Here is a 23,974-nt window from a genome sequence, read left to right on the forward strand (position 1 = left end):
ATCCTTCTATCGATCCAGTAGATATCTCACTGCTGATGCAGTTCTCTATCTATATAAGAGCCAGGTTCGTCCAAAGATGGAGTACTGTTGCTACATCTGGGCAGGAGCTGCTAGAAAGAATTTATCCTGCCTTGAGAGAGTTCAAAATAGACTTTGTAGCCTCGTAGGGGATGTCCTTTTCTCTTCCCTGCAACCTTTTTTTCACAGAAGAGATGTTGCGAGTTTGTCTCTGCTTTATCGTTATTTTCATGGCAAGTGCTCGACTGAACTCCAATCTATGACCCCCCCCCTTGCCAAGTTTTCACAAGAAACACCTGTATAGCAGAAAAGACTATCAACAATTTCCCCCACTCTTATATCTGTGCCTAAACCTAAGTGGAGATTCCATGAACAAAGCTTCTTTCTTAGAACTGAACGCCTATAGAATTGTCTTCCAGTTTCCTGATTTCCAAATGACTACAATATGGTTGTCTTCAAGTCTAATGTAAACAAGTTTTTGAGGAGACGTTCCATATAAGTTAACAAAAACACCCCAAAAAAACTGCCCCATAGTAAATAAAAACTGCCCCACAGTGAAAGTTAACTTGACCTCATTAAGTCATTATGTTTGGGCACCTGCCAATTCTTAATACTTAAATAAATTCAAACTTGTTTCCATTACTATTTCTTGCTGGCCAAGCGGTTAACGTTGCACGTTTTTTTTTCACTTATTTTTCAACTTCGCCTCAAGGCTTCGGGTTTGATCCTTCCCATTTACCCACCAAAACTTCTTTTAACCCTCCACCCCCAACACAAACACCCGGGCAACGATTTTTTTTTTTATTATTCTTTTGTTTTGATTTACCCAAAAGCACAAACACCTCCAAACACCCGGGCAATGCCGGGTACCCCGGCTAGTATACATATAAAAGAAAGATCAAACAGTAACTAAATTTAACTGTCTAACATTCTTAATTCCAACGTCAATATTTATTAAATGAGAACAAAAATCCAAAGGATATAAGACGTTTTGGGAAGAGACATTTATTCCTTGAATGCCAACAGTTATTTTTGCGTTTGAAAAACATTTTCAAATTTAACTGTATTTTGAAACAAATACAGAATGCTCTTTACACATATATATATATATATATATATATATATATATGTGTATATGTATATATATATATATATATATATATATATATATATATATATATATAACAAGGAATACTGTACGTTCATTTCAGAGATTATATCAATTTTATTTAACGATAATCTCTTCAGCAGCACAAGGGGGGAGTTTAAACCAAATTAATGGTCAATTAGCAGTATTAAGAAGATATAGGTTTGATACTGAATTGATGGGTAACTTATATTTTTGAATCTTAAAGATATAACAGAATACAATCAAAAAGGTTTTTGAACATCATGAACTGATGTCTTAAACCACTGAATAATTAAGGGAAATAATGGAGTTTAAATCAACTTAAAGGTTAAATATTAATATGATAAAGGTTAATTTAAATCAAAGTTTAGCTACATAATTAAGTAGTGGGGATCACTCGGCGTTGCCCAGTCATAAAATATGCTTAAATATGATATTTTAATTTATGTAGATTTCTTATATATTGTTATAGATAATTTATTAATTATTGTATATTATATTGTACCCAGTGCATAGTAATGATTTCAAAAGTAGAAAAAAATATTACTTGGGTGGCATCAGCTAGAATTGAAACTTATAGCATTCCAGCTTGAGTTGTTAGCATTTGAGCTATCATCAGTTGGATAAGAAATAGCTAAAAACGAACTAACCTTAACATATAAACGTTATACATATTCGTGAATGCAAGAGAACTTTAAGTTAACTTATGCCTGCCAAGTTTCAATTCTTTTCAATTTTGACTTTTTGAAGCTATTTTTATCAGTTAAAGACCCACAAAAACGGTCTACAAAATGTGCAATTATTTGACCCGCTTTGTGCCACTCTTCCACCTTTCGTCTCAGAAGAGATGTAGTTTGAAAAAAAAATGGAGATATACAGACAAACAGGCACACAAACATAGTAATTTTTGTAAATTATTAGTTTAGATTAGATTTAACTGGCTAAAGGAAACAATTTGTAGCAAGTCCAGAGTTCGACTTAACTTTTTAAAAATAATTTAAAAAATAAAGAGAAGTCATTGATGTACATACCAGTCACATAACAAAAATGTCATACACCAAAAAGCATGTAAATTGATCATTTTTCTTTAACTAGGAAAATAACATTTTATAAGCAAGCAAGAATATTGTCTTCATTCATCATAGTTACTAAATAAAAGACAACTCAATTTGAACTACTGAGATCAAAATCAGCCTTATAATGATTAAAATTTCTATTAAAATCACTAAAAATCGATTCGTCACACCTCTGTATTGTATTGCCTTCTTTAAATTACCATATTTTATACATACAATGTTTCAAGCAAACTACACTAACCTCTTAAATATATTAATAGTAACTAATAGATAGTTTTTTTTTTGTTTTTTTTTTACACGGTGGTCACCAGTTATCAAGGCCCGGAAGCCACTTAAGGATAAGAGTTATTGCAAGTACAGTACGTTAGTGTGGAGATTTGATGAAATGTTTACTTAAGGGGGCGGTTCATTAGGAATTTGTTAACGTTGGACTTGAAGACATCCAAGTTGTAGTCAGGTGGGAAGCAGGCAGACGGAACAGAGTTCCACAGGCGTGCAGTTCTAAGAAAGAAGCTTTGTTCATGGAATCCACGTTTTGATTTAGGCACAGATAAAGAGTGGGGGAAATTTTTTACAGTGGATTCAGTTAGAAGTGTTAAAAATATTTACTGTGCTATTTTTAAGGATGAGAAATTTTAATTTAAAGCTGTATGTTCATAGCTTAGTGTTATGTACATAGCTTAGTGGATAACACATTAACTACTAATCACAACCTTGTGATTTTGCGGTCAATTATTGCTCATATTTTATAGTGCAGAAAAAAAAAAAAACAGAAACAAAGTCTAGGTCATTGTTAAGATGGTTTATTTCCTGTTGACTGAGATATATCTCTGGTCCTGTGTTGTTCCAGGCTTCGTCTTCTCACTCTTTGAAAAAAGGTTAGTTTATTGCTAGTCGCCTGAGGAGCTCCTATTAAGGAATGCCGACAGGGTTGGCCAGGCATTTTTTGCAAGCCAAAGTGTTTTTCCTCTAAGATGTTGGCTCTTCAATACCACTTTTTGATCTTTGTATCACATGATCCCACTGTCAGAGGGAGATAAATATTAAAATATGTACGCTGAAGTTGGTTATTATAGGCAATTTGTTTTTTTAAAGCATAAGACACCGGAAAAAATTGATTTGTTTTTTGTTTTTCTTCTTTCTTCTTCTGCATCTTTTTGTATTTTTGTACGTCTCCCCTCCCACTAACAAAACAGGTTTCCTCTCACTTATTATTGTTTCTCTTCTTCCTTCCCCTTTTATTACTCTCCTTTACACAGCTCCTTCCTCACCCTTTCTTTTTATTCATTTGCTCTTCCCCTTACATTCACTGTCCGCTATTTTAAAAAAGAAAAAAAGAAAATAGAAACCATACTCTTTTCCTTTGATTTTCATGTTGCTGTTGTTGCTATGACAACAAAACCAAGTAACAATTGATCATCACCAAGCAATTCTGACGTCATCAGAATCATATTCTCCCCATCCTCCAAAACCACTGCTTCAATGTTTTTCTACCCCCATCTCCATTGGAGACCAGTTTCTTGAAGAGGTTATAGAGAAACTCCAATACAAATTGATTTTCCAGTAAAGTAATAATTCACTACAGGATCTTTAGAAATCTTTCATCAATCAATTTAAATATATTTTATCAAGTGTTTAGGGTTAGGGTTAAAATATATTTTATTAGCTACTTAGGGTTAGGGTTCAAATATATTTTATTAGCTACTTAGGGTTAAAATATCTTTTACTATGTGCTTATGATTAGGGTTCAAATATATCTTATCAAGTGTTAAGGGTTAAGGTTTAAATGTTTTTTTTTTTTATTAGCTGCTTAGGGTTAGAGTTCAAATGAATTTTATCAAGTGTTAACGGTTAGGGTTCAAATACGTTTTATTATGTGCTTATGGTTAGGGTTCAAATATTTTATCAAGTATTTAGCATAAGAGGTCAAATATATTTATAAAGTATTTAGGGTTAGGGTTAATTTATATTATTTCAAGTTTTTTAGGTTAGGATTAAGATTAGGTTTAGGATTTAAATATATTTCATCAAGTCTTAGGGTTAAGGTTCAAAGATATTTATTAAATGGTTAGGCCCAAGGTTAAAATACATTTTATCAAATGTTTAAGGTCTCACGTGAAAGAGTTTAACCGTCAAATCACTTTTTTACACCTTCGAGCTTAAATTTACACCTTACACTTTTTCAGCTATACCTAGTGTTCAATTATTTTTTATGTATGATTTAACCTTCTCTGGAACAGACCTCAGATGAAGATTAAATGAACAGTACAATGAGATATGCACAGAGCAAGAGACTTTGTTAGTTTGGTCATATTATAAGACTGGATGATACTACCTGGATTTGTAAATGTGGAACAGTTGAGGTGGCAAGGAAAAGCCAACAAAAACATGGAGAGCAGTGATAAGAGAGGAAGAGAAGACTTGGCTAGAGATAAACTGGTTTTGAAGTCAATTTCTGGAAACTTCTGAGCGCACGTAAAATGGACATTGGGTACAATATGATGGCAATAATCATTTATAAAGAACATTCACCTTCTCAATGATATGGAATTGCACGTAAAAAAAATTCAAACATATTTTTTCAAAGTGGTATTACATAAAACATTTTACAATTTAAACTAACACGTCTTTATAAACCCTCACCACAATCAAATACAAAAAAAAAAAAAAAAAATTTTCTCAAATTTCTTACCACATTCAAAACTAAGATGTATTTTTTCAGTACGGAATTTTTTTTTTTTTTTTTTTTACACGGTGGTCACCACTTATCAAGGCCCGGAAGCCACTCAGGGATGAGGGTTATTGCAATTACAGTAGGTTAGTGTGGAGATTTGATGAAGTGTTTACTTAAGGGGGCAGTTCATTAGGAATTTGTTAGCGTTGGACTTGAAGACATCCAAGTTGTGGTCAGGTGGGAAGCAGGCAGACGGAACAGAGTTCCACAGGCGTGCAGTTCTAAGAAAAAAGCTTTGTTCATGGAATCTACATTTTGATTTAGGCACAGATAAAGAGTGGGGGAAACTTTTCACAGTGGATTGAGCTAGACGGGTGTTTTTCGTGAAAGATTGGCGAGGGGGGACCAGAGATTGGAGTTCAGAGGAGCACCTGCCATGGAAATAACAATAAAACAAGGATAGGCTCGCAACGTCTCTTCTGTGGGAGAGAGGTTGCAGGGTAGAGAAAAGGGCATCCCGCACTAAGCCACGAAGTCTATTTTGTACTCTGTCAAGGCAGGATAGGCTGTTTTTAGCAGCTCCTGCTCAGATGTGGCAGCAGTATTCCATCCTTGGACGTACTTGGCTTTTATATAGATAGAGAAATGCATCAGTAGTGAGATATCTTCTGGAGCAGTAGAAGGATCCCACCATTTTCCCAGCGTCCCTGGCAACAGACTTGATGTACGTGTTCCATTTCAGATCAGGAGTAAAGGTCAAACTCAGAAGCTTGTCAAAACACGGGGCCTATCCCAGACGAGAGCCATCCATCCCAATTGATGCCAAATGGGGATCAGAGCGTTGATGATGTAAGGATAGGAGTTTGATCCTCAAATCAGATATTACATTGATAAATTTAAATATATATTCCAAAATGATGTTACTTAAAAGAGTTTATTTATCTATATATATAAAAGCGAAAATGTGTGTATGTATGTTCGCTTTTTGTGTATGTCCAAGAAAGGCTTTTTTCATAGAAGCAGTCGGTCGGCTCACAACTTCTTAAAACTTTTTATATCACATAGAAATTATAATATCTCCGAGTTAACAACGGAGCTCACCTATCTATTTAATTTGCTCGACTTCGGGAAGATAAATATTCAACATAATGTGGATTAATCTTTTTCCTATAATAAAAGCGACACTAATTCTGGCGGTATTTTCCGTCTATCGGCGGAAATGTCCGAAAGCAATCAGCTTTGATCAATGTAGAAATATTTTCCTTATATCAAACAATTGCTATTCAATTTGGACCCCCACCAACATCTTGGGAAAATAAAAAATAAAAAAAAGCGTTCCCGCAGTAAATGAAACACTATTCCGCAGTCAAAGGTGACCTCATTAAGTCATTAAAACGTGCACCTGCCAAATCTAAGTAATTAAATAAATTCAAACGTGTTTCCGTTAGTATCTTGCGGTGGGTCAATGGTTAACATCGCACACTTTTTTTTTTCACACTTTAATTTCCAACTTTGCCTCAAGGGTTCGAGTTTGATCCTCATACTCACCTACCAAAACTTTTTTTTTTATTTTACCACCCCGCCAGAGTTTTGATTTACCCAAAACTACACACACCTCAAAACACCCGGGCAACGCCGGGTACCCCTCGCTAGTATATATATAAAATAAAAATTACAATTAAATTTACCAAAATGATCCAAGATGGTAAAACTAAAGTAATTTATAAATATTAAAGAATTAATATTTATAAAGTAATCTCAACCAGATGTAAAAGCTCGATATATATATATATATATATATATATATACATACATACATACATACATACATACATATATATGACTACTTCATTCAATCACATAAATTAATATACGTAAGTATAATTTTATGTGTAAACTTTATTTACTTCAACAGTGCTCAATTCATAGGTAGAGCTATGTAGCAAGTTATGAATATATATATGTGTAGCTTAATTGCCATATATATTTTTATAACTTACTATATATATATTTGTTCACTGTTTTCGGGAAAGAATTCAAAGTGCTCGATTACAAAGAAAAAAAATTTCAATATAAGAAATTAATATTTATTTAAAACTGTACAGAAGGTCAGAAAAACATTGGTACCGTCGGTTTCAAGCCAAACATAAGGGGGGAACCAGTAAATAATGTTAGGCTCTCATCAATGTTAGGCTGACGAGAGCCTAACATTATTTACCATTAACTGGTCCCCCTTATGTTAGGCTTGAAACTGACGGTACCAATGTTTTTCTGACCTTCTGTACAGTTATTACTTCATTTAATCACATAAATTAAAATACGAAGATAATTTTATGCGTAAATTTATATATATATATATATATATATATATATATATACTCTTATTCACCCCAAAACAAGTAATATAAGTAATATTGCCAATTGGGTGTAAGGGATTCCTATTTGGGATTATGTCTACTATGGATATCACAATACATGAGTAGCAAGATGCCTGCTCACATTACATTTAAACTTCTGCATATCAGTACAATCAGAGATGCAGGAAACACAGAGAGAATTTCCATAGTCTTGCAGTTTGAGAGAAGAAGTTATTAGATTAGTAGGTTTTCCGGCATTTAGGGACATCTATAGTGAAGAGTTGGGATTTTGATGGTAGACCGGTTTTTGGGTCTATGTACATCAAGGGATAGGGATGTAAAACTGCAGTGATGGGACAGGGGTTGGAGCTTGGTAGATAGTGCGGGACCTATTAGATTGAAGATTCTTTTATTTGGACGCTGGCTACTTTCAAGCCATGCGTCTTACAAACACTACATCCTTCCTTTCACCATTTACAAACCACAAATGATACGGAATTTCGCAGATCAATTCAAAAGATATTTTCAAAATCATGTGTCCTTTAAATACTTTTCTACCATTTACAAAGCACATTTATTTCCTTTTAAAATCACATTGTATTGTTCTCAAGATCAAAGATTTCAGACATCTATTCAACATATCCATATTATATTTCTCTTAGTTTGCCTGTCTGTCCGTTCCACTTTTTATCAGAAACTACTGGGCTGATCTTAATGAAGCAGCAGAGTTAACTTTTATTGCGGGCACATGTCAATTCTGTTTTTAATAATTAAATAAATAAATTAAAACTTGTTTCAGTTGATCTTTGTTTGCCGAGCAGGTAACGTGTCAGGTTTTTTGCACACTTTCTTTTCCACCTTCGCCTCAAGGCTTCGGGTTCGATCCTAACTACTTACCAAAACTGTTTTCTTTTTTTAACCGCCCCCCCCCCAACACAAACACCTGGGTAACGATTTTTTTTAAAGAAGTTTAAACATTGTTTTTTTTTATATTCAAACAGGGTTCTTACTTCGCTTATTCTTTTGTTTTGATTCAATACCCCCTGCCCAACACGCACACCTCTAAAACACCCGGAAAACGCCAGGTACGCCCCTCCCCCCGCTAGTATATATATATAAAGGACAAAATCTGAGTGTTTGTATGTCTCGCAAAAACTTTTGACAGATGCGTCGGAATGTGACAAAACCAGTATCGTTTAAACCTCGGCGTTGCCTGGTCATACAATATGCTTAAACATGATGTTTTAATTTATGCAGACCGCGTATGTCTTATTATAGAATCAATCCTCTGTTAATTATTATATATTATGAGGAATAATTTGTGGACTAAAAAAAAAATAAAAACTAATAATAATAACGTGCTTGCTTACAATATCATGTTAGCTGATATTTGAGCTTGATGATGAATACCCTGGAAAAGTTTCTTCTGATTAATGTTTAATATTAAAATATACAAACAAAGAAATGATTTGCCGCGATTTTAAATGGCCTAATGGCCATTACTGACCAGCCGTGGCACACTTCATAAATCATTGCCAGTGGCTCCAGTTCTGTGCCATTCTGAGCAACTCAACCATGCTAATGTCTGCGACGTCCTTCATGTTGTTTGACATTCTTGTGTTTGGTCTTCCACATCTTCTTCTAGGGGTTGTACCAAAGAGCAGATCTTTTGTTAGGCCATCTGTTCTGACCACATGTCCCAAAAATCACAATCTCTTATCACTGATGTTGTCCAGCAATCTTTCACATGGTCCAATCTTCTCCAAAACTCATTCGTTTGCTTGTTTGTCCACCCAGCTGACACAAAGAAGTCTACAGTAGCACCACAATTCAAAAGCAGCAATTTTCCTCTTTCTTCAAAACTCAACATTCTGCTCCATATGTTGTTATTGAGAATACAAAATCTTGCAGAATCATTCCTTTGTGCGTTGTGAAATGAATCTGTTTTTCCAGATATTGGTTAGCACAATCGTTGCTGTCTTTCCCATTGCAATACGTCGTCTTACTTCTTTGGTATCATTTACTTTGTGAAAACTGCATCCAGGTAGTCAATTTTTTTTTTACATTTTCAACATTTTGATTGTTCAAAATTATTTTTTCATCATTTCTTGCCTGTGTTACTTTCATTACCTTTGTTTTGCTGACGTTGAGGAAAAGTCCTGCTGTTTCACTGACAACTTTTATCTTGTTGGTTAAGTCTCGTAATTTCTGCATACATGTTGCAATCAGGACTGCATGGTCAGCATATTTCAGGTTGTTGATTGTTCTTCCACCAATTTTGATTCCTGTTGTTTTTCAAAAGGGATGAAAAAGCTCACACAAATCGGGCGAAACGTTGAGTATTCAGGTCCTTCCATCCCCATTCTATTTCATGTCGTCGGATTTAATCCAGCTCAACAATTATACATATACATGAGTAATAATGAGATTGCGAAAAGTCCAAGAAATAAATTTTACAAAAACAAGTCAAATATAAAAAAAATAAAGATAAATCTAAAAATAGTCTCTTTTTGTTCTTATTTCTCTCTCTCTCTCTCTCTCTCTCTCTCTCTCTCTCTCTCTCTCTCTCTCTCTCTCTCTCTCTGTTTCTATCTCTCACACAATTTCCCAGATGGTTACAATATGGCAGCCTTCAAGTCCAATGTAAGCAAGTTCCTGTTTGAGCCATCCCCTTAAATAATCCAAATTCTACCTAATCTACACCATATATGATTACTGCACTACCACCTTACATTTGTTAACCTTTATCCTCGAGTGGCTTCCGGGGCTTGATAAGTGGTGACTCTTGTAGAAAAAAAAACAAAAAAACCCTTTTTCCAGTTTTGGTTAAATAGTATTAATTTTTTTCTCAATTTTAAATCATTTCTGTCTGATAGGCTCATAGTAGTGGTTGATGAGCAGAAATCAGAGGCCCACAGTATTAATGCTGGAGTCCCTCAAGGGTCAATCCTGGACCCAACTCTCTTCCTGATTTACAGCAGATGTGCTTACAATTATATCTCATAGGATTAGTGAATCTCTCAACAAAGGCTTCCTTTCTAGGGCAATTGCTCTTGACATATCAAAGGCCTTCGATAAAGTATGGCATAAGGGCCTACTTCACAAGATTTCCAGCTACGGTATAACTGGAAATGTGTTCTCATTAATTAAATCATTTCTCTCTGATAGGCTCATAAGAGTAGTTGTTGATGGGCAGAAATCAGAGGCCCACAGTATTAATGCTGGAGTCCCTCAGGGGTCCATCCTGGGCCCAACTCTCTTCCTGATCTACATCAATGATCTCCCTAAACACATACTTAAATCATTCGTTGACATCTATGCTGATGACACGACCATCTATGGCAACACATTAAAGGCCGTAAATGACAAAGTTCTCTATTAGTCTCTCCCCTCTGATCTTGAGCGTATGGTACAGTGGGGGAAGACGTGGCTGGTTACTTTTAATGCATATAAAACCAAGCTCCTATCTTTACATCATCAACACTCTGATCCCTGTCTGGCATCAATTGAAATGGATTTGACAAGCTTCTGGGATTGACCTTTACTCCTGACCAGAAATGGAACACGTACATCAAGTCTGTTGCCAAGGTCACTGGGAAAATGGTAGGATCCTTCTACCACTCCAGAAGATATCTCACTGCTGATGCAATTTTCTATATAAAAGCCAAGTACGTCCAAGGATGGAGTACTGCTGCCACATCTGGGCAAGAGCTGCTAAATACAGCCTATCCTGCCTTGACAGAGTACAAAATAGGCTTCGTGGCTTAGTGGGGGATGCCCTTTTCTCTTCCCTGCAACCTTTCTCCCACAGAAGAGACGTTGCAAGCCTGTCTTTGTTTTATCGTTACTTCCATGGCAAGTGCTCGTCTGAGCTCCAATCTCTACCCCTCCCCCCTCGCCAATCTTTCATGAAAAACATCCGTCTAGCTGAAACCACTGTCAATAATTTTCCCCATTCTTTATCTGTGCCTAAATCAAAACGTAGATTTCATTTTCAAAACAAAGCTTTCTTAGAAGTGCACACCTGTGGAACTCTCTAAAACTTGGATGTCTTCAAGTCCAACATAAACAAATTCCTGATAAACTGCCCACTTAAGTAAGACACTTTATCAAATATCCATTACTAACGATTACTACGATAGTATCCCATTGATTACTGTACACGCAATAACTCTTATCCCTGAGCGGCTTTCGGGCCTTGATAAGTGGTGACCTCCATGTAAAAAAATAAATTTAAAAAAATAATTTTTATGATTTTCCTATTGTTTATAATCTTAGTCTAATCTTGTTTTATGGTTAGTTTTATTGTTGCTTTTAACTTGAGATACAGAGATAAGAGAGAGATGAAGAGAGAGAGAGAGAGAAGCCTTAAGGAAACAAACGTTGATTAACTCAGTAAATTTTACAACTGTTACAAGATATTAACCTTCCACATAGTCAGCAGTATTCATCCTAAGCAAGTTGAACAGGCTTCCTTTGAAGGAGCAAGTGTCTAGGGAATATTAAATTCACAAGCAGTCCCCAATTGTATGCATATCGCAGTTAGGAGACATATTATGCTTTTGCAGATCTCGCAGGGAGGAGTCAATGTCCTCCTACATACAGCACTTGGTATTCCCAAATGGTTACACATTTGGTACTGACCAGGCTCAACATTACTTAACTTTGATGATCTAACAAGAACTGATGTGTCAGTGTTATTATGCCATATATATATATATATATATATATATATATATATATATACATCTAATTGATAAAACTCATTATATCTGTCTGTCTGTCTATCTCCATATTTTCAAACTATCTCTTCCCAAACTAGAAGCAGCAGAGCAGCACTAGGGGCCTCAAATGATTATATCTTTTATGGACCATTCTTTTATGGGTTTTTAGCTGCTTAAAACAGTTTTTAGGGGGTAAAAAATCATTATATATTTTGTACATTTATCTTAGTTTCTTTTTAATCAGTTTATATGCGTGTCACCTTGGTACAGTGGTAACGTCACCAGCTTTGAATGCTACAGTTTCAGTTTCGATTCTAGTTGATAGCACCTAAATACTTTTAATCTTACTTTTGAAATCACAAGTGTATAATAATAATTACAAAATCTGAACAAATTAAAATATCATAATTAAGCGTATTTTATGATCAGGCAAAGCCAGGAGCTTCCTCGCTAATATATATATATATATATATATATATATTTGAATTTAAAATGGAAACGAAGAAACTAAATGCTCAATGATTTGTCTGTTCAGCACGTTTTATTCAAACGACTATTTTCAAATGTGAAGTATATCCTTTCAGCTTTCAGTTAATGTTGGATATTGAGGATCAAAATAAGGATCATTTTGTAATTATTTCATTCGTAAATTAGTTGTAGGGCCATCAGTAGCTAAATATTATTTGATGATTAAAGTCAATAAGAAAGAATAAAGAATACAAAATAAAAAAGTATATATTTAGCAGACAATAACAATAATTTTTATGGAAGAAGGAAAGTATAACTGTTTCTTAATTGTATTGATCCTCTTAATTTTACAATGAAGTCACCGCTTTTCAAGGCCTGAAGGCCACTTGAGGATAAGGGCTGATTAGTGTACGGTGGTCAGGGTTGGTTGGTTGTTTTTGTTTTACAGCATATCAACCTTTTTCAGGTTATTTAATGGCGAATCTAGTTATTTTGAGGAACGATTTTTAATGGAGTATATATTTTTTTTTAAGTCAGATTCTATTTAACCCATAGTTGGGACCCTAACAGGTACTACCACTCCGGGTCAGAGTAGACCTGGGAGCAATGGCAATTAAAGGGTGGCTCCACACTCCCCAAGGTCCGCAAGGTGGGGCCTCACCATTGGATATAGTTTTAGGTCATATCCAGAACCCGGTGGTCAGGGAGACAACAGCGTCTCAACACTAATATACCCCCCCCCACACACACACACCAAAATGCTCAAGGATTTGTCTGTTCAGTCATGGCCACCAAGATATATCTTCTATATCCCAGTGACCCAGGTTCAGTGCATTTTATTCAAACGACCGTTTCAAATGTGAAGTATATCCCTTCAGCTTCCAGTTAGTGTTGGATATTCAGGATTGAAATAAGGATCATTTTGTCTCCTCTTTCTTTTTTTAGTTATTTCATTTGTAAATTAGTTGTACGCTGTTATTAATTGTGGAGTATTATATTTTAGTTTCCAGATAATGTTAGTCTATCAGAAAATAAAACCTACTGAACAGACGACTCATCAAGCATTTTGTTTCTTCCTTTCCATTTCAAATTCGTGTTGTTGGATTTTTTATCCTTTTATTATCAATATATATCCTTTGTAGATGTGTGCGTTTTAAGAAAGCAGGACAAAAAACATAATGTCTGAGAAATTACACCAAGAACTGAAGTGCATTGTATGTGGCAGATACTTTTTGTCAAAAGCTGGTTTTGTAAATCATCTGAAATCACGCAATCAAAGACAGGAACGAGAGTCTTATGAGGAGGCTTTTACAAGATATCCGGCAACGCTAAGTTGTCATATTTGTGGTCTAATCGGCAAATCTAAAAGTGGCCTGATACGACATCCGAGGATTCACAATGTTATCATGCGATCACTTTTACAAGGAAGGAAACTTATTATGGCACAAACATGTACTTTCAGGTAGGACAAAAGCTGGATAAAAAAAAAGTCACCTACAAACTTAATTGAAAAGATGGCAAACTTCTGTCAAGAAATAGCAATCATCAAATATTGGACAATGCTGATTATTGTAATTTCACCTAGTAAGTGGCAGCAGCCAAATAACATAACTAAAAGCGCCGACGATCGTCTAGGCGGACGAGTTTCTATCATAGTTTGGGACAGTTTCTAGTCTAGCCGCACTGAAGAGCTGTGATACACGAATCAGTCTACCTGTGAACGGCTATAAATACTCTCTTTCTTGTTGGGGATATTGGTGATTGAAAGAACAAATTGCCACTAGCATATAATGCAATGCTCTTTATGTAAAAAAAAATGGAGCTTAAGGCCTTTGGACAATGTAGATCATTGCAATTTTATCTCCCTACTTAGCAGCAGTCAAAATAACGTAACGGTTAGAAGCAGCGACGATCGTCTAAGCGATGGAGTTCCGATTCTAGTTTAACCGCACTGAAGAAATATGGTACAGCGAAACAGTCTTTCTTTGGATGACTATCTATCTATATTACACCAAGAACTGAAGTGCACTGTATGTGGCAGATACTTTTTGTCAAAAACTGGTTTTGTAAATCTTCTGAAATCACACAATCAAAGACAGGAACGAGAGTCTTATGAGGAGGCTTTTACAGCATATCCGGCAACGCTAAGTTGTCATATTTGTGGTCTAATCTGCAAATCTAAAAGTGGCCTGACACGACATCCGAGGATTCACAATGTTATCATGCGATCACTTTTACAAGAAGGAAAGTTTTTATGTCACATCTGTGTACTTTCATGTAGGACTAAAGCTGGATTAAAAAGCCACCTACGTGCACACCATCGCACAACACTTAACTGAAGAGATGGCAAACTTCTGTCAAGAAGTATCAATTTGAGATAACTTTATAAATATTAATTCTTTAATATTTATAATATACTTTAATTTTACCATCTTGGATCATTTTGGTAAATTTAATTGTAATTTATAATTATTATATATATATATATATATATATATATATATATATATACAGGGTGACCCCCCCCCCAAAAAAAAAAAAAAAAAACATAGAAAGTATATCTAGAACATATGCTGTAGAACAGAGAAAAAAGACCCTAGTGTTTCGATGTGATGCTTTGAATATAATAAACTAGTTATGACCAAAGTTTCATTTCATTCGGACAAAACACTATGAAACAGGGCCTAATTAGAGTTTAGGCCCATATATATATATATATATATATATATATATATATATATATATATATATATATATATATGGGAAATAGAAATGAAAAACATCTTTATATTTTTTCTAATGCTATAGGCTTTTCTTTTTTTCCCCACGTCATACTATTGTACTTATTGTTATTCATGTGTGTGTGTGTGTGTGTGTGTGTGTGTGTGTGCATATATAAGTTCAAAAATTCCTTATGTCTAACTTCATAAGAACCAATAAAGGAGAGGGAGAAAACCCAAGAATATTCTTTCCTAATTAAATCTTTTTTCCTACCCCAACTTCTGGCCCATTCCAACTCTTATTTAAAGATGAAAGGTTGGTTGACAACAGAAAAGTGTCAGTGTCAACAGGAAATTGTATGGGTAGAATACCAACAGTAGTAGTAGTTGTTGTTGTTGTTGGTGGTGGTGGAGTTGTTGTTGTTGTTGTTGTTGGTGGTGGTGGTGGTGGTAGACAAGAGTAGTCAAAATGTGTAGACAATGCACTTGTCTCTACTTGTCATTTTAATTACATCCTACAACCCAGTGCCTCTGTCTTTAATGAAGAGAAGAGGATTCAATAAACTATTTGTATCAATGGTGGCAGCCTTCAGCCACTCTCATTCCTTCCTCCTTTATTTTGGTTTTAGGAGAGAGAGAGAGAGAGAGAGAGAGAGAGAGAGAGAGAGAGAGAGAGATTCTGTCAGGCTTCAAATTTAAAGCATTTTATTTTAGTTAGCATTTTATGACCTGTCATACTCAAGTTTAAAATTTGTATTTTTTTTTTTTTTTTGTGGAAATCGATTCAGCCACTTCAGAAACTAAAAACAAACAAAAAAAAAAGGTCAAAAGCTAGCCATCAGTAAGTATTAGATGGATAGATTCTGATCCAGAAAACAGCAATTCTTTCCCCTTTGTCAGAAATATCGCTCATCTTAGCTGCCCACTTAATTTGAAATAGCATTTTTTGTTCTTTGTTATGCTTAAGTTTGCAATAGAATTTTCTTTTACGTGTCACACTTAAGTTTGAAATGGCATTTTTTTTCTCTGTTATGCTTAAGTTGTAAATAGAATTTTCTTTTGTCTGTCACACTTAAGTTTGAAATAGCACTTCTTTTTTTCTCTGTTGTGACATACCTCAAAGTCAATAAATGCGGTAATATTGCAGCAGGTATTCCTTCCAACTTCGCTCTTACTTTCAGTAGTGATATAGCTCTGCTCAAAGACGTGGATGAGATAAAAGGGCTTGATCCTGATGAGATCAAAGGCGCCAACAAACTCATTTGTCGACAGCAACAATTGTATTGTTGGCTGTGTCTGTTGCACTGTCAAGATCAGTTTCAAACAAATTCTTGATGAACCGCCCCCTTAAGTAAGACACTTTATGAAATCTCAACACTAAAGTACTGTACACGCAATAACCCTTATCCCTGAGTGGCTTCTGGGCCTTGATGAGTGGTGACCACCTTGTAAAAAAAAAAAAAAAAAAAAAAAAATATCTTCCAATCAACTCATCCTTTGAGCCATCTAAACATTGCATTCAGGTTGTAGATAAAATAAGGAGTGCTACCCTGTTTCTTATTCAACACTCCGTTTGCAAATTCACTCACTTCATTTTTCCCAGTTTGTTTTCCTATTCAGACCATTGTTAGAGTATGATCTCCATACTTCTGCTGCATATCAAATATGTGATATCTAACACACAAGGTGCTTCTTATATATAAAAAGAGATAAAATAAATCATATTAAAAGAAAGCATTGATAAAATTTAGGAATCGCTTTGGTATTCACGCATCAAACTGAATTTGGATGCTATTTGAAATTTTCATATTTGCAACAAATGCAACAAATTCATTGGCTAATGAACAAAAATGATTAGCCAATGAAATAAAACTGGTGTGTATTGAAAGTGAGTCTTACTAAAGGAAATATCAGTTCAAATATAGTATGTAATTGATGAAATTGATTGGAATTTCAATTTTAACTTTTTAAGAACAGAGATCAATAATTGTTTTAAATGACTGGTTATTCAGAATGAAATATTGATTTTGTAGGAGAGAATGTATCGATGACAAAACCTGAGAATTTAACTGACTTCACTTTATTATGTTGATATATATATATAAAAATTTATTTGTTTTATGTTGAACCAGCTCAAGACAAGGCGTAGAGCTACTTGACATAAGGAGCTAATATGAACAACAGATGATTATCTTACAAAACAGGAAATGCCTATTGACATTCTTCAAAAGACACAGCCTGTAGGCAGAAAGAAAACATTAAACAGGAACAGAGTTCCACAACGTTGCAGTTCTTGGAAAGATGTTACTGGAATAAGAAGCTGAAAAATCACGGTCAGTTTCTAGGATACAAAAATCCAGGATTGAAACAGGGACCTTTAGATCATTACTCTAACACTCTCTTAACTGAGCTGTTTTGGCTAGCAAAAAATTTAATGTACTTACCTGAATGAGTGGATGCCGGCTAATTCTTGCGCAAGGACCTCCTGCGTTGTGGAGATGAGATCAAGGGCGCCAACAAACTCATTTGTCGACAGCAACAGTTGTATTGTTGGCTGTGTCTGCTGCACTGTCGAGATCAGTTTCAACTAGAGGAAAAACGATAATGATGATAATGTTGAGGATAATAAATACTAAAACTAAAATAGAATAACTGGATCTGACAAGAATAAGATAATTCTGGAGCAACATATGAGAAAACTGATAAAGCCACAAAAGAAATGTAAAAAAAAAAAAAAAAAAAAAGCTTTAGGAAAAGTGAAAGTGTCTGTCTGTGTGCGTGTCTGTCTGTCTGTGTACATTTCCCTACACAATAACTCTGTCAATTTTCAGTCTACAGACTACTCGAAATTTGATATACAGGGTACTGAGATTTGGGAAAATCTTTGTAATCAGTTTTCAGCCAGAAATTTGGCTGTTAAGGAGTCAAAGTTCAACAATTTGACCTTTGAAAACTCTACCAAACTCCTCCACCAATTTTGGGTCTAAACAATTGAAATTTTAGATATAGGTTCCTTGGACATGGATCTAATTTAATAACTTGATTTGAGCCCAAAACAATGTTAAGAGGTCATAATAGGGGTCAAAGTTTAAAAAATTGACCGTTTTTTTTTTGTTTTTTTTTTGCTCAACATACTCCTCCAAACACCTGGGCAACGCCGGGCTCCCAGGCTAGTTGTCAATATAATGTAGATGCGGATCTTCTATGTAGAAACCACATATTTCATAATAGTACCTGATATATACTGATAGGAAGAAGGTCTCGCAATACTGGCCAATGTATATATTAAATACTTTCAGGAAATGGCATCAACATCACTAAAGTCAACAATGTGGCTGCAATATGTGGAGGACACTCATTCATACTCTAGCCTCACCAGGAAGATGTTCAAACATTACAGAATCATATGAACTCTTTCCGTGCATCCATCACGATAGAAAAGGAACATAAATTATCATTTCCTAGATGTGCTGATAGCTTGCACTTATCAGAGGTTTATGTCATCTGTATATCAAAATCCAACTTTCACTAGACAGCATCTAAACTTCAACTCCCACCATTCATATAAGGTAAGAAAGGAATTATCTGTTGTCTACAACACTGAGCAAAAGCAATACGTAGTAACAGCAATACATACCAAGAGAAGATGGACAGTTTAAAAGAACTCCTCCATAGAAACGACTATCCAGAGAGCATGGCATCAGCTCCAAGAAATAATTCACAATTGTATTTTGAGTGTCACCTGCATTGAGGATTGAACCTTCATCCTCCAGAAGAGTGTAACTTGCAACTAAATTTTACCAAGTACTTTATCCCCTATGCCACGGATTCTTGCAGGGACACTTAAAATGTAATAAAAATAATTAATCCTGGTCTCAAAAGTTCAGAAACAGAATTTGTTATATTTATTTAAAGTATGATGCAAATTCTTAGCCTATCGGCAATTTTCCATGTTTAAATTTAAGCATCAGAAAGACACACTGGCATTTTCTTTTTAGCTTTAAATTTCTTTGAATTTCATTGATAAAAAGATATTATAAGCTTATTATGAACAAGGTAGGAAAACCATTGAGAAGACTATGGTCACTCACAGTTGCAACTACAATAATAATAATATTAGTAAGGTTATTCATATTATTTGGATTCTTCAGACTGCTGTTCTTATCTTGAGTATTCTTTTCAAAATGTTTTGGCCGATATAACCTCAGACCTTCTTCACATGTATATAACTGAATTTGGGAATTTTTCTGCGGAACTCTAGAATCTGCATGGATTTTCAAACAACTCTTTACTTAATTCAGGTAGTATGCTCTCGTTTCATCATTTCATGACTGGGTAGAAGTCCTAAGTAATTCACAATTGTATTTTGAGTGTCACCTGCACTGAGGATCGAACCTTAAAACTTCAGAAGAGTAACTTTACAACTGAATTTTACCAAGTATTTTATCCACCACTCCAAAGGTTCCATTCAAAATCCTGTGCAGATTTCCAAGCTCAACAGAAAGGTTCCATAATTTGATAAGATATACCTGAAGAAGGTCAGAGGTTACATGGAGTGAAATGTTGCGAAAATAATACTCAAGATGAGAACAGGAATTCAAATAATAAATCCTCATCTAAAAAAATTCAGAAACATGGAAAGGTTTTATCGTATAATGTATACTGTTTAAACTAATTTATGAATGAAGTACACAAAACAATCAGTATTTGCAGTGAAAAGAGACTTGTTAGTTCATATCTATTAATGTAAATAATTGTGCTTCTGTAGCATTAGTATTTAATGAAAAGAAATTTACTTGCACAAAAGTGTATTTATTAAATACTACCGACGTTACCCAGGTGTTTAGGCGGTGTAGGAAATCCCCAGTTTAAACAACAGTAGTAGGGGTGTCTGGGTGTGTGTAGGTGGTGTAGTAAGGAACCCTGGGGAGGGGGGGGGGGTAAAAAAAGTGGTAATAGCTATCAAAACACCAGTAGGCAGAAAAAAAGTGGTAGTAGACAGGCAGACTCGAAACCATAATGCGAAGGAGAAAAAAAAGGTTAAAAAAAACATGACGCCTTAGCCGATGTCTCCATTGTCCGACCAGAAGAAGCGTAGTCAATTGAAAAGAAGACAATGACTTGCTAAAATGTCAGCACAAAAAAGTGATCCCTCCTTGTACAAAACCGCTCAGTTGAGGGTGAAGGAATAAATATTTTTGGACAATTTTTCGATATTTGTCGTCCAAAGGATGGAGTTTTAAAACGACACTGATTTCGCCAGGATCTGTCATCTTTGTCAAAAGTTTTTGTGAGACATACAAACATGCACACACATGCACATTTTGTCATTTATATATTAGACTAGCGGGGGGTACCCGGCGATGCCCGTGTGTCTTGAGGTAAATCAAAACTCCTTGGGGGGGGGGTTAAAAAAAATGTTTTGGTAGGTAAGTATGAGAATCGAACCCGTACCCTTGAGTTGGAAATTAATGTGTGAAAAAAAAACAAACCAGGTGACGTTACCCACCGCGACATGCATACAACATACCCAGGTTTGAATTGATTTATTGAACTATAAAAACAGGTGTGCGCAATAAAAGTTAACTCTGCTGCTTTCATTTGACCTAATTAAGAAGGTCAAATAGAAGTCACGCAGTTGTTTACCCAAATTTGACTGTTCCCCTCCCCCCTACAGATGTTAGGGAGAGGGGAACCAGCTCCCAATTGTCCAGATTGAATAACAATTGTCTGATGTACAATATTGATCAAAGATGATTGCTTCTGAACAATTCCCGGCGCAATGCCGAGAACGTTGTTTGTTGTTAACTTTGAATTAGTTTCGCTTTTTATACAAAAAAGCCTCATCAACATGCGAGAAGCCAAAATAGCAATAATTTTGTAAAAGTCGACGTAAATAAATCTAGATGCGACGCGCTTTCCCAAATCGTACATATTATTATTTAGGACCCATATAAACAGTTGTAAGCTATCGTAACAACCTCGGAATCGTGTGCGAGAAAAGCCTTTTGAACCTGTACCGCAAAGGAGGAAAAGAACATGAAAAAAAATGTGACATTTTTGCCATTGCGTCCATCGCCAAACCAGAAATGGCAAAGGTTTAAATTAACACTAGTCAATCGAAAAGAGGGGATGACTTTCAAAAATATTGGTGAAAAAAAGCGCCCCCTCTCTGTAGAAAAGTACTCAGTTGAGGATGAAGGAATTGATGTTTTAAGCCAATTTTTTTATATTTGTCGTCTGAAGGGTCAAGCTTCGAAACAATACCAATCTCATGAAAATTCATCTCATCTGTCGAAAGTTTTAGGCAGACATACAAACAAACATACATTCATTTAAACAGACAGGTGAGATTTATATATATAGATGTAAGCTCAGTGCTTATTCAGATAGGTACTTATAGCAATAAACAAAGTTGAAAATCTTTTATACTGTACTTACTTGTCACGGAATGAAAATTGTATATTCCAAAAATCATAAAAATTGCTCAAGTTTTTTTTTTTTTTAATTTCAAATTTGCCATTTTTTATTGATATGTGACAGATGAGGCCATGTTTTATTAGAGAATATAATAAGGGGTGGTAATCAGTGATTATTTTGACAGTTTCGACGTGCGTTCAGATTGTTTGCTCTTGCCCACCAATTTGTTGATTTCAATTTTTTCACCCTCATCGAACTGAATAAATTTTGATTTTCTTGAATATAAAAAAAAAAAAAAATACTGATCAAATTATGTAATTTTTTGGAAATTTTCATCTTCGTCCCATGACTAGTCCATACATCATACAGACATTTCTGTATTTTCTTTAATTTTAAATGCCACCATAAGTGGCAATCTGAATAAGCACTGTAAGAAGAAATGTCTTAAATTTAATAAGCACAAATTAAAATGATCTTTTTTTATTTGTTATATTAAAATGTGGTAAAAAGTAATTTCAAGAAATAGTGTGATATTTAATGTGAACATATGTAATTGCGTATTCAATAAATTAATTATATCAAGTAAATTTGTTTTTTTTTTATTAAAAATTAAAAAAATAAATATCTTATAAAAAAAAAAAATTAAAAATTATCTTATAAAATATCTCATAAAAAAATTTTTCTTTAATTATTTTATAAAATATCTTATAAAAAAAAATTTTTTAATTAAAAAAATAAATATCTTATAAAAAAAATTTTTTGGATTAAAAAAATAAAAATCTTATAAGCTGATATTTATTTTTAGGTGATTATTGAAAAATGTTTCAATATTACCAGTCCTTTGGTTTGAAATAAGTAATTCATAAAAATTAAATTTAACTGAAATATGTTATTTTATTGCAAAGAACATGCCATAACAATAACAAAGAAAAATTTGCTAGTCAGAATTAAAGTTTGATTTGTCAGCTTGTACTCTAGTTAGGTCCAACTTTTATAATCATGCTGGTTTAATTTTAAACATTAGATACACACATAAAAATATAGTATAGTAATCTTTACTTACTTTATTGTGAAGTTTTACATAATTGGTTCGCGATCGTGTCAACTTTAGTATTTTTAGCGAACCTTTAGCCAACGTTTCTTCGAGTGCATGAATTTTATCCCTGGAAAAAATAAAATCACATAAATATAAGCAAACACACACACAAAAAACAAAAACAGCTGCTAACACTTTTCCTCACTCCCTATCTGTGTCCCAAAATTAAATAAAAAATTCCATGAGCAGAGTTTCTTTCCTAGAGCTGTCCATCTGTGGAATGCAATACTGTTTATCTACTTCTTGGTTGAGTATAACATGATTATCTTCAAGTTTAATGTGAATAAATTCCTATTCAGTCATCCATTTAGATAATCTAGCTCTACCCAAGCTCCACCGTGTCTGATCTTATCTCATCATCTACCTAACACTTAACCTTTATCCTTGAGTGGCCTTTGGGCCTTGATTAGTTGTGACCTTCCGAGTAAAGAAAGAAAAACAAAAAAAACACCCATTCTTTTAACATCAAACTTTTAAACTAACCTATTTCTTAATTGGAATTCTTATTGAGGTGAGTAAATTATATTATGTATCCATTTATTTATTGCGGATTATTATCCTCATTTTTTAGTTGCTGTTTCATGATGTTTCGGCCAACTATTCCTCTGGCCTTCGTCAGGTGGTAACCCACGACGAGATAGGAACACCAAATCTCCTCAACAATTACTGTCTTCCATAGTTGTTGCCATCTCACCACATTTTGGCGAACCAAGCCTCTAGCCAGCTTTGGGTAGGATTGAAACCGCTATCTTCAGACAATGCTCACTCCGGAACCGTAGAGATACAATCCACTGCACCACAGGGTCTGTGTACGTTTGTTTTATGGCATATTAATCTCTTTTAGGTTATTTAATTCTAAAACACAATAGTTATCGTATACAATTAAACGAACACAAGTTACTATTTTATTTATAAGATAGGAGAAAACTTTGGATTATTATCTTTCTCAATGGTATTTCCTTACTTCCTACTGCAGGGAAAATATGACATAAGGTCAGAAGGTGGGGAGAGTCAAGCTAGCATCCCTAAAGAAGGAGTACTCTGGCTTAGCAAAAATTACCTGGACAGCCCTGCCAGGGTGTTTTAGGCAGTAAGTAACTTACTCCAGCCAAAAGTCAAGTGGCCAGGCCTAGAAGGTTGGACCTCTTAGGTACGAGGGCCATGCAATAAGTAATGCCCCTGACCCACTTCCCATAGCAGTAGAGCAACGAAACTTGGCACAGTTATTAGTCTTTCTCTACATAGAAACCACCCAGAGTTATGCATTTCTCCCATCGTTTGATGCAGTTCTG

General features: G+C 34.7%; 1 protein-coding gene across 4 annotated transcripts in view; it reads right to left on the bottom strand.

The window, feature by feature from the left end:
* LOC145268247 (vacuolar protein sorting-associated protein 54-like) overlaps window positions 1-23,974 on the bottom strand; it is a 181,054-nt gene that overhangs the window by 115,082 nt on the left and 41,998 nt on the right. For all 4 annotated transcript variants that reach the window (XM_080123579.1, XM_080123578.1, XM_080123576.1 and 1 more), the window contains exons 8-9: window positions 22,650-22,749; window positions 17,611-17,753 (exon numbers count right to left, since the gene is read on the bottom strand). In XM_080123579.1, coding sequence (XP_079979705.1) covers window positions 17,611-17,753; window positions 22,650-22,749 — 243 coding nt within the window. The remainder of the gene's footprint in view (window positions 1-17,610; window positions 17,754-22,649; window positions 22,750-23,974) is intronic.

This window comes from Euprymna scolopes, chromosome 43 (genome assembly GCF_053919585.1).
Source record: "Euprymna scolopes isolate OS-2025 chromosome 43, ASM5391958v1, whole genome shotgun sequence".
Lineage (NCBI taxonomy): Eukaryota > Metazoa > Mollusca > Cephalopoda > Sepiida > Sepiolidae > Euprymna > Euprymna scolopes.